Source organism: Excalfactoria chinensis, chromosome 2 (assembly GCF_039878825.1).
Source record: "Excalfactoria chinensis isolate bCotChi1 chromosome 2, bCotChi1.hap2, whole genome shotgun sequence".
Taxonomy (NCBI): domain Eukaryota; kingdom Metazoa; phylum Chordata; class Aves; order Galliformes; family Phasianidae; genus Excalfactoria; species Excalfactoria chinensis.
The window spans coordinates 25162414-25174988 of NC_092826.1; the positions used below are offsets into that span (position 1 = coordinate 25162414).

The following is a 12575-nucleotide window of genomic DNA, read 5'->3' on the forward strand; positions in this document are numbered from 1 at the left end:
CTTAGTAAAAAAACAATAATGGACAAAGCTGGAGAAAACAAAAAACCTACAAGACTGTTGAAAACACATCGTTCTGTTTCAAAAGATACCTTGAGAAAAGCTCATCTTTCTCCATTTCAGTAAAATTGAGGGTGGGGGGTAAAAAAAGACAGTGATTTCACATTGTATGCACTATTGACTGTTACAACATGAAAGCTGGTCAACAGCTATCAGCAAATATGAAGAGTCTTTGTTTCATTCTAATGCACTAAAACACAGAACACACCAGTGCTATAATTAAACATGGCAATAGCCTAGCCCCAGGCTTGGAGCATCTCAAGGCTCAAGTATTCCCTGCTTATGACAGTCCCAGTGAGAGAAAACACCATCCTTAACAGCTATTACACTTTGTAAACAGAACTACTGGGAAGGTGAAAAGGAGAGAGAGAGGAAATTGATACAGCTGCAATTTTAACTCAAAAGCCTCGATAACAAAACAAATATTTTGTTCATTCAATAAATGCTGTTATGGTATTCAAGCTGCTTGAACTTCTGATCATGAATCTTTCAGTAATGACCTTAATGGTTTTATTTTTTTCTCCTGAGAAACATCATTAAATCTCGCACTGCACTGAACACACGGATAAGATAAAAACAATTGATCTGAATCACTTTTAGAGTAACTTTATCAACAGCATATCTAGAATAGCAATTTATCACAAGACAGCAAATGCCCAGCTGGGAGTCCCCTCTAGGGAAATACATAGCTCCCAAGAGTCTGTTGTTTCGCTTGTTGTTTGTAATAAATAATTCTTAACTCAATTAAAATGTGACTTGTAATTGGTCAGCACAAGACTGGCACAGTTAATATAACGATCATCATAAATAATATGTGGCATTTCTGATGTACTACACACATTACAGACATTTAGAAGGTACATCAGTGCCAACAACAAAAAAAGCTCTACCGTAATACAATCAATTAAAAGGACAAGATCTAAAAATCAGTATTTGTGATTCAGCCATTCAAATATGATGCAGGTATCTCACTGCCATTTCCCACCCTACACTACGGTCCCCAAGAACTTTGTTTCTCAGAAAATAAAAAGAAAGGAACAAGTGAGAGCCTTCATTCAATTGGCATCCCTCCCCTTTACATGTCATTCATGTTAGAAAACAGAGTAAAATCCCAAAGTTAGAAGTTTCACTGATCAATATACCTGCCAGAACCACATGATCTGCTTGCTATTCCTCGTATAATGACGATAAACAGTGTTCCTTTGCCAGTCTGCTAAATCAACTTCTTGCATACCACAGAGCATAACCTAGAAAAGACAGTGATAGTTGACAATGTACACAGCTACATACACAAATTAAGAGTTGCTTTAGTATCTTGTATGAGACATGCTAACAATAACATAGATTCTTGTTCCAAACAAAGGACTGGCAATTATTTTTTCTATTTTATGCTATTGTTAGATTTTTCTTTATCCTAAGTTTGCAGAACTCCAACATTGTTTGTGTTTTTATGTGGTCTGAAAGCCTACATACCAGAAACTGAGGTTTCTTCCACTTACTAATTCAATAATAAAAGATACAACCTTTCCCACAAAAGGAAGTTCAACATTAACCAGGACAATACCTTTCGCATTAAAATCTTGCCTCCAAGATGATGACAATTACATTGTTAATACTACCGCTGCTACTACAAGCTAAAACACACTGCAGAGTTTAAGTTCGTAAAATATTCACTGTTAGAAGCAATGAAAGATGAAAATCCTAAAGGCAAAGCCTCCTAAAAAAAAACACTTTCAAAACACTGCTCATTATAAACAGGCAACCTTGGCAAGTAAGCCTGATACTTCAAAACCTTTCATCCGTGTTTCAAATCAGAACCCTAACAGCATGCATAGATTAGACGGACTTTTAAGAAAACTGTGCAACTAGAAACTTGCTATTAGCCCTTAGGTTGTGCACTAATGGTTGACAAAATCTAGTATCAAACCTTGTAGGTTCCTACAGTTTTATGTCCTGAAGAGTAATGATCCTAGAATCTACCACAGAATATGAACAGCAAACCAAGCAGTCACCACACACCAGAATCAACCCCTCTGCCACCTGTTAGAAGGAGGTCCTCTAGAGGGAACAGTTTTCTACAATAAACTGTATAATATAATATTATATTATTATAATAAACTGTATAATAAACTGTAAAATATCTCCCTCATATTTTGATCCTTTCATAGAAGTTTGCAAAACACAGTCAAAAATGGAAAAAAGAATCTAAAATTCACATCCACTGGGCAATGCAAAGCACAGATTCAATATGGATACTGTCTTGTGATTTACCCTTGCCTCTCATTACATTCTCCATGTCCCTCGTGGTATAAAATGTAGTAGGCCACAAGTGAGAAATTCAAGCTGGCTATCCATTTATTCACTTTACCAAAAGTAGTGGTAAATGGCAAAAACGCTGAACAGAAAACCTCACCTCCAGCTCTTTTTCATCAAAGTAGTGTAGCCACTGTAGTGGAACAACTTCATTAAAACCATCAAGAAAAGCTTTGGTTTGTTCTCTAACTCCCCGAGAAAATCGCCACTCAGCCATGAGCCTGGGATGGGAAAAAGAAATAAGAATTAAACATCAATTAGCACTCAGCATAATTCAAATGTACATAATCATGTATGTAGCCCAGTGAGGCAACATTCCCTCCTATTTTACTTTCTTACGCTGTACAAACCTGCAGCCTATAAAGAACATAACGATACTAATACAACTCTCCAAAAGACAGTAACAACAGCAGGATGTTATTTAGGTTCCCATTCAACAAAAAAGATTTATTATGTTAAATCATTCATCTAAATTCAGCAATTATTCCATGAAAATGATGGTACTTGGACACTATGACTTTATTATTTATGTACTTTATTATCATTTTAGTGGGAGCTATTGGTAACAGGTGAATGGTTGGACTGGATGATCTTTTAGGTCTTTTCCAACCTTGGTGATTCTATTATGGCAAAATTTGCTTTAGCTTTAAAGCATGTAATCCTAGCATATCAATGGACAAAAAGAACAATTTCTACTAATTTTAAAATATACTGCAGCGATGCTGCAGCTTATAATAGCTATAACTATGGTTCCCAATACTTCCAGCTTCAGCAAGAGGTAGTCATTTTCTGTTCCAAACATCTGACTTAATGCTAAGATTTAGGCGAAGGAAGAGGTAACGTGGGTTTTTTTTTAAGTTTCAACTAAAATAGTCAAGCCATTTCTGAGTATAAGAAAGTGACAGTAAATATAGGTAGGTACTATAGAAACCATTTTGCTGCAAACCTAAAGGCTACTAATGTAAGGTGGGAACTTTATGTGCAGCACGAAACATATGCATTATGACAGGAAAAGATCTCTGTATGTGCACTTCAGAGATCACTCAAGGTGATCAGAAAAGGGTTCAAAACAAAAGACAGCCATAGGAAAAAAGCAGGAAAGAGCAGTACAACAAAAGAAAGACAAAAGTTTAAGCCACACTACATTGTGCCACATTATACACCTTTCTCAATTTCAAGTTACCACATTGACAGTTTTGAAATCTTCTGTCAAACACATTTCTTTCCATTATGAGAAGTTAATTAAAATAGATTTGCTCATTCTGTTTCACCTGGTCTCTCATTACATGTATATTAACAGTAGCAGCAATATAGGTCCTCATCTTGCTAAGATGTCTATTTTTTTTTGGGGGGGGGGGGGGGGAAAGCAGAACGTTTTGTGGCATGGGAGAAATGGGAGGAAAGAGAAAAAGAGCAAAAACCATCAAGATGCCACATGTACCAAGACAGCATTTCAATAATAATAATAACAATAAAGCAACAGTTAAAACATGAAACACTTTCTTTGAAATCTAAGCCTTCCTACCCAATATATTCTTCTTTGTTCTCCTCAGTTACCAAGATATTGGAACCTCCTGATTTCAGCTCATGTGAGGTTACTTTTCCCAAGAGCTCCATATCTACACAGAAGTACATTTCCAAGTTACACTCTTCAATGTTATTATCTCTGAATGAATGAAAAGAAAGAGAAAAGAAAAACACAATGGGTTACAATAAATACTAAAACAGAGAAATTCATAAAAATTCCAAAAAAGGAATCTACAAACCTTATCCAAATTAGTGAGTTGTAAAACTCAGTATCGATAGATTCTAGATCCTTAATAGTAAGTTTTTTGCTCAGCATTCGTTTGTAGAAAGGCAAAGAAAAACCAGTGTCAATAAATTTCCCATGAAACAATGCCTGTTGAAACAGGAAAAAAATAAAGTCTGTTTAGTTTTTATTGAATTGCTGAATTTCTGGACTTGTATTCCTTTCTCTTCTCCTCCTTCCTATCAAAAATCATACTAAAATAATGCCTCACTACATACACACACAATGTGACCCAGTTAGCAGTGCTGAATCACAATATTATGCAAACATCAATGCACTATTAACCTCTATACAGACTCAGTGCTTCTGAAAGCTGGTATTTTCACAGTAGTAGCTGTGTTCTTCTAGTTTTTTCTCACTCTAATCCACAATACATTCTTCACTGAAATCTCTCTTAAAAATCACAGAATCTGAGAATCACAGAATGGCTTGGGTTGTAAGGGACTCCAAGGATCATCAAGTTCCAACTCTTCTACAACATGCATGGGTTAACAACCACTAGATCAAGTATTAAATCAGACTGCCCAGGGCCCCATGTAACCTGGCCTGTTTAACACCTCCAGGGACAAGGCTTCCACAACCTCTCTGGACAACCTGTTCCAGCACCTCACCACTATCTCAGTAAAAAACTTATCCCTGATATCAAATACAAATCTCTTTTCCTTCAGTTTAAAACCATTCCCTCTTGTCCCATAACTATCTACACATGTAAAAAGTTGATTTCCCTCATATTTCTAAACTCCCTTTAAATATTAGAAGGCCGGCCGCAATGAGGTCTCCTCGCAGCCTCCTCCTTTCCAGGCTGAACAAACCCAGTTCCTTCAGCCTATCTTCATAGGAGACATGCTCCAGACTCCAGACCATCTTCATGGCCCTCCTCTGGATCCTCTCCAAAAGCTCCACATCTTTCCTACGCTGAAGGCCCCACATTTGGATGCAGTACTCCAGATAGGGCCTCGTGAGGGCAGAATAAACGGGGACAATCACCCCCCTTCACCTGCTGGCCACCCCTCTTTTGATGGAACCCAGGATACCATCAGCCTTGTGGGCTGCAAGTATATTCTAAATCATTCTAAAAATAGGCTGCAGTATGGCCTACTGCTTGACACTCCTTAAAACTTGAAATAGTAAGAAAAAGCACCAGTGTAACAGCCCATTTTCTCCAGAAAAAGACAACATTTCATTTGACTGCACTACATTCTCATTTCCCCTCTGAGGATTACTCTAGCATGCATGAAGGCATGAAAAAGGCATGAGGCCTTATTTTGTTTGTTTACTTTTAAGCTAATCTATAATTCTCATGGGAGAGTGAACTGGTAGAAATGGACAAAATAAACACCGAGTGCATTATCCAGCCATATGATTTCCTGTTGCTTGTTTTGTTTTTGTACAAGTACACTCTTAAATCATCTCATTCAATAGCTACGGTAATCTCACAGCAAACATAACAATTGTGGCATGCAGGTGTCACCTACCATTTAACAATTTCATTTTGTTAAGAGTAACACAAGTAAGAGAGTAACACAGAGTAATACAAGACATATATTTACACTTAACTCCGCTGCAGTCAAAAACATCTGTGGCTATTTCAGTACTTAAAGTCAAGTGAAGTATTTATGATCTGAAAGCAGCAAGTCTTCTAGAATTCTGAGACAACAGAAGCTATAACTGCACTTATCTAGAACACTTAAAATGATTCACATTTAGGTTATTGCTTGAGCTATTTTAAGCCATTAGAAGTAGAGCAGTTAGTGCCATTCAAACCTTGAAACTATCTACATTAGGCACTATTATAAAAGTCTCTTTTTTTACAGAATTAAATGAAAATAACAAGCTATTTCAAGAAAGAAAAGTTTGATTATTAATGACTTTAAATACTTGAATTAAATTCTCATTCTCTTCTAAAAATGAGGTAGATTTCTCAATTAACAGGCATTTATATGATGCCTATGAACAAAAATCACTACAAAAATAGTATTTAATTCTAGCAAATAATTTGCTTCACCACATCTTCCTGCTAAATGGCACTGTGGCTCCCTCTATCTCTAGATGGAAGGAAAAAGATATGCTCTAGCAAGACTCCATTAGAGATACTTGGCTCAGTGATACTAGGAGAATTGATGTAACATCTCTGCTTAGCTTACAGCTTTAAGAGAAACATGATGGCAGTGATTCAGGATGCTATAAACTCCCCTGCAAGCTCCTGCTTTTCCATGTATGCAACCTCTGAACCTTAATTTAAACACATATTTGGATAGAATGTACTCTGCAAAATGTTTTTAACTCATTTATTCTAACACAACAGTATTTACCAAGTCTAACTGAGGAACCTTTTTACATAAAATTAGTCACATTTTTCAGAGTGTAAGTATTCAGACAATGAAGCAACTGCTTACATGAAGAACACACATTGAATTCACAAAATTAAAACATTGTTTTGAATTTCCTATTTATTTCCATCACCATCCCAGCAAAATTCAGCATTTAAGAAACATAATGCTGAAGAAATGTTTTGCGTGGGCTTGCTCAAATTAAAGCTGTAAAAACAATGCAATTCAGAAACAGTTGTATAAATACAAGAAACAATAAAACTTTAAAACTCTAACTTACCATGGCAATAAAACGCCCAATGAAACAGAAATACGAAAGATGGTCAGGATTGATTGTTGATGCTGGATTTATCTGTAGGCAATAGTTGCTCTTGCCAGCATATTCAAACAGGCAGTACATAGGGTTCAGTACTTCATGGGAAAGCAAGAAAAACCATTCTCTATGGAAAAAAAAAAAAAAAGGAACACGTATACACATAAAAAACATCAAATACACATATACACATCTTTATCATCATTCCCTTTAAGCATCTGATGAAATGGTCAAAATATATGCAAACTTGGAAAAATAATATAAACAGAGTTGTATTACAACCATATAAAAATAAAGCTTTACACACGTTTTAGATATAAAAACAATCAATCCATAAAAAACAGAATGCTACAAAGTCTTCATTTCCAACATTTAGAAATGACTGTTCTCACCCTGAACACACTTTCACAGCATAAGTTTTAGCCGCCCATTAGTTACACAGAATCCACCCTCACCATGCTTGTTTTACAGCATATTGACTCAAATCTCGATTTAAAAAGTTCTGAACAATCCAGGTAAAATCAAACACCATCTTATTTCCACTCCCAGTCTGTCAGCAAAACAAACACTGAGTTACAGCAATTTAACAAATTACTGTGCATTATTTAAGCCAACAGGACACAACGATGTGAAAATACTTTTTGTTGAGGCTTAATACATTTTATTCCCTGGTTTCAAAGACTGCAACTCAGCTGACCTGAAATTATAATAGAATCTGGTATTTCTGTATCAAGATAGCTATGTTTAAAATATTTGTCACTTTTAGCATTTTTATATAACCAGTGACCTCAAATGCAGACATATATAATCAAGGATTTTAATACCAGACCCTAAACACTTGAAACTGAAAAGGGCTATGAAAAAGCTGCAAAAGGAGAAAGATCTATCCTGTAATAATTGCAAGAACAGAATTCTATTCTGACCGTCTTTCAGCTGTCACATTTCTAAGGTGTCTTTTCTATCCCTGTATTTACCTGAAATCGGGGAATAAATATGAGAGGTTTGCAGATGTGTTCCTCCAAAGAGTTCAATGAAATCTAAGTCACAGATCACAACTCGATAAATTATGCTTCTAACTGAGAGGCTACTTAGAAAGAATAAACAGAGAAAGGCAGCCAGGACACTACAGCCCTAATTAGATTCTGTGCTTCTTTTAATAAGCACGAGAATGTTGTATGCCATTCTATGCAAGTTTTGTAATGAGACAATACTAACTCTGTATAGCAGTATCAAATTTAATAAGCTTTTAAATTATATCACAGCCAGATAAGAAGAAAAGAAACAAAGACATTAGTCATCAGCAAGACATTTGTAGAAGCAGCATCTTTTTCATGTTAGCAGCTAGAACTAGCCACAGGATCCAGAATTCAGATTGGTCCTGCCAAACAAGGTAAAAATCTGGAGGGGATACGCGCAGAGTTTAGCCTGCTAAGAGACAGGATGATTAATCAGGTGCAGTGGTTTTCAATACTTGTGTTAACACAGTATTGCATGAGCAAGTCAGTATGTGAGCACTTATTTAAGAATTCTTGTCTGAGTTACATGGAGGCCCTTGCTGTTTCTTAGCTTCACATCCCATGTAAGATGTGGTAAGATTTATTACAAAATCTATGGAATTTTACTACTTGCATCCTTCTTTTTTTAATTTATTCTGCCATACTTCATGACCGATACCCTTCAGTTCAATTATTCTTCTTTGGAGTATTTCTGTTTCTCAGGAACAGGTTACTTAAACTCTCCTGTATCTCAGCTTAAGCCCAGGGTCAACATCATAGGAACACAAAACAAAACAAAACTTATATTTAAAATAAATAAATAAATAAATAGTTACAAAGTGGATTTCTCCCTGCAGTCCTCCAACATTTTTTTATAATGGTGTAATTCAGAAACATAAGCACACGCATCCAAAATTCACAGTGTTCACAAACACTGTAAGGTTTCCTTACAAATACTGAACATTTTAACACAGTAAGTTAACTAGAAACAGAACAAAACTGAAACAGAACTCATTTTAAAAAGGAAAACAAAACAAAACAAAACAAAACAACACAGCAAAGACCGTCTCTATCACCTACCACTACATCGGCTTCTGTGGACCTGCAGTGGTAACTGACATTTTCATCCTAATAGCAACACTACAGTCAAGTAATTGGCTACAGTAGTCAGCGGTTATCCACTACATGGATAACAAAGGAAATGCACTTTACCTATGATTTTCTTGTTAAAATTCCTTTGAATCCACTTCAGATTCTAGAAAAACTCGTGCTCCAGCTTTTGGGCATTCCTGCACAGCCTGCAAAGTCCTCCACCATTACTTCACGCCTGCACCGCTCTCTCCTAGCTCACAGCCATTCTGCTTATATCAGACCCTAATATGGTATTTGTCTCTTTGATTTTTTCCCAAATAAGCAAAATTATGTACTCCACAATCCCTATTTTCAACAAAGCTGGACTTTATGGTAGAAACTTTCTGAAATAACTCTGTCTAGAGAAATCTACTGGCACAAAAGAAAATTAAAATCCAATATAAGCATTAGTCTTTGTTAATGAACTGAAGTGAGCTCATAGTTTTACTAATATAATTTGTACCCATAACAATTGCCAAAGGTGCCAGTTCTACCTCCTTAATACATTAAGGGGAGCTAAAGAACTAACCAAGACAAGACTGTAGAAGCAAGCAGTTACCCTCTGAATAGAATAAGAAATCAAGATTAGAATGCCATTAAAAAAAAAAGGAAAAAATAACACTTCCAAATAAATTTTATTTTACCTTGCCAATCCACCATAATCCAATCCTTCTTCTCCTCTGAATATAACATATAATCTTCTCCTCAAATCATAGGGTTTTAATGCCATAATCTATCAAACAAACAAAATTCATACTAAATTATAAATGATGTATTTTCAATGCAATTGCCCACTCAAATTTAGATTTAATTGGTACAGATAGACCATATAGGACAAATGTTTACAGAGATTTGAAAAGCAATTACAGCAACTCGTGGAACACGCAGTCAAGGAACTGAACACAAAAGTACCAACTCAGATTCAAAATCCTTGAGCAGCAGACCATGAGCAAGGAGCAGAGCTTATCTGGTAATTATCACTACATGGTTGCCCTTTTCTTGTACTCTTCCAAAGGTACACATTATCTCCCAACCTTAAAGGAAAACTGGGTAAAAGGCATTTCATCTCACATACTATAGATGTTTAGAAAACTAACCTAAAAACAGAATTTCCTCTGATCTGAAGTGAAATACACTTTCATTGATAACACACTTCTAGTTTATAAGCCTACTCAAAGAGGCTTTGATGAAACAAGGGCAGCAAGCATTTTGATCACTACAAAAAAGAAGGAACATGCACTGGCTACAGACTGAAGCTGAAAAACTTCAGCTTAGAAACGTAACAAATGTTGTGGTCTTACTTGCTGGAAAGAGTCCTCAAACAAAGTCTGTCTGGATACATTGATTTTCACATGGCTTGGCAGTGCATTGGACTGTAATCATAAAGTAATAATGTTACAAGGCAGAAAATACGTATATGAAAATTCAAAAAGTCTCAAAAACTAAGTAATTACTTAATCAGTACCTGACACAAGTAACGGAAATGAGCAAGTTTCCACCTAAAGCTACGCTCATAGGCAATCTGTGGCCCTTTATTTCTGTAAGGGAATATATTTGAGACACATTAACCACACAGACATCAAACAGAACTTTCAACACTAAACAAGAGTTTGCAGATTTCAAAGATGCACAAAAGATTGCAATCATAAGATACGATCAGAAATGGAAATTCTTAATATATGTCACAACTCCTTTTTGTATTATTTCCCAAATAAACAAAACATTTGGTTGGCCAGTCTTCCTTTCCTCACCCTTGCCACACGTACCTTTTTGCTGTTGCTGTTAAAGATACTACTCAAGTTAAAGATACTACTCAAGGGTAGAGATTCTGAGGATTTCAAATATCTATCAATTTTGTAAAAATTAAAAGCCAGATAAAGGAAAGACATCTACTATATTGTCTTCACCGAGAAAGGCTGCAGTATGAACTTAATCACATCATAATCACCAAGGGTTAACATAGGTTATTAAGGCTTCAGAGGTTTGTGGATCCAAGAAGAAATTTATACTAGACCAACCCACAGGTTCTTTGAAGGAACTGCCACTGACACATCAAAGGTAAGCTACAAAAATACTACTGTACACAAAAGGCATTAAGACAGATACCATCAGCTGGGCCAACACTTCTGATTACCCTATTTAGAAATAGAATATTTGCAAGTAAAATTTTGACAAGTATTGAGAACTTGTTTGCTTAGCCATTAATATTATTAGAGTGTGTGTAACTACAAGCAGTGCATCTTACAGTCATTTGTTGTTTCCATTACAATTGTCTATTATTTATATTAGTTGAACTTACGATGTACAGGTTTACATCACTTCCTTTCCCAATTTATAGTGTAATTAAAATCTTCGTATTTGAACAGTGCATAAAAACTACTGAACCTTACAGTAATATGGTGAAGTGTGGCACAAAGAAACTGACAATTAAAAGTTTAAATTAGGTTTACAAGAAAACAACATGTTCAAAATTTATTGCTCAGTTCTAGATAGAAGCATAGACTGTTTCCTGATATGAGAAGAATTGCATCATTACAGTATAACAAGTGAAAATACTTTTACGTTTCCTCACTTACACAGAAGACTTCCCGGTACGAGGATCATTGAAGGTGGTAGTTCTTGTATTATGATCAACAAAGTATCTTACACCTTCTCTAGTGTATCTGATTTCCCAGCCCTCTGGAAGAGGGTCCTCATTTTGTAAACTGCAGAAAAAAAATGCAGGCAGTAATGTTTGCCTCCTGCCTATGTCACGACTTTTAAAGCAATAATTAAGCAAGATCTTTTCATTTATACAGTCAATATACACACCTACCCTTGGGTTCGAGGGTCCTCCCACTGTGTTGTCTTTGTGTTATGATTTACAAAATACACCCTATCATTTGAATCCACTCTCCTTTCTAGGGAGAAAGAGAAAACAAACAAACAAACAAACACACACAAACTATACAATAATTGCATTCCAAATTTCTCTAACTGTCATCTCCTGAAGTCAACAGTTAATTGACTTACCCCACCCCGGTGGCAAAGGCCCAAGTGGATCGTTCTCTGCTGACAACATCGAAGCCTGCATATAAACAAGAGTACATCCAGTTAGGTCAAACACTAGTCATTTTTCTTTCCCACAATATGATTAAGTTTAACACTTAAACACTTGAAGATCACACCTTCTGGACATCATGCCATTTTAAGTCTCTCTCTGGGTATATAGCTATTTTCAGTCTTTCTCTTTCTTTATTAAAACAATTCCATTAAAACATTCAGATGTCTTTTATATAATACCAACATACAGCAAGGTTAAATGGGGAAAACAATTTAAGACAAGATTAAAATACTTTGAAGAAGCATGCTAAATTTCTAATGCACTGTATACTTGCAGAAGTCCTCTAGTAGCTCCTGAGGATACAAAATATGGCATGAATAGAATATAAAGGGCAGAAATGACCCCAGACCACAGGATCCACGCTCTAATTTATAACTAAAAGCATCCTTCCTAAAACCTTTACGATGGTGAAGTTCGCCTACCTAGTTATGTGCACTTCTTTACCACAGAATTAAATTTTGATAAGTGGAAACTGATCTACATTTTCCAGAGTATCTTAAGGATCACCTTACTGCCACTACTG

The 12575-nt window shown here is 35.8% G+C and overlaps 1 protein-coding gene across 4 annotated transcripts in view; it reads right to left on the bottom strand.

The window, feature by feature from the left end:
• Positions 1 to 12575, bottom strand: part of WWP1 (WW domain containing E3 ubiquitin protein ligase 1) — a 61777-nt gene that overhangs the window by 3367 nt on the left and 45835 nt on the right. For all 4 annotated transcript variants that reach the window (XM_072327534.1, XM_072327531.1, XM_072327532.1 and 1 more), the window contains 11 exons: positions 11962 to 12016; positions 11765 to 11849; positions 11526 to 11654; positions 10415 to 10487; positions 10251 to 10322; positions 9594 to 9682; positions 6791 to 6950; positions 4137 to 4270; positions 3896 to 4036; positions 2471 to 2591; positions 1200 to 1304 (listed from right to left, as the gene is read on the bottom strand). In XM_072327534.1, the coding sequence (XP_072183635.1) occupies positions 1200 to 1304; positions 2471 to 2591; positions 3896 to 4036; positions 4137 to 4270; positions 6791 to 6950; positions 9594 to 9682; positions 10251 to 10322; positions 10415 to 10487; positions 11526 to 11654; positions 11765 to 11849; positions 11962 to 12016 (1164 nt within the window). The remainder of the gene's footprint in view (positions 1 to 1199; positions 1305 to 2470; positions 2592 to 3895; positions 4037 to 4136; positions 4271 to 6790; positions 6951 to 9593; positions 9683 to 10250; positions 10323 to 10414; positions 10488 to 11525; positions 11655 to 11764; positions 11850 to 11961; positions 12017 to 12575) is intronic.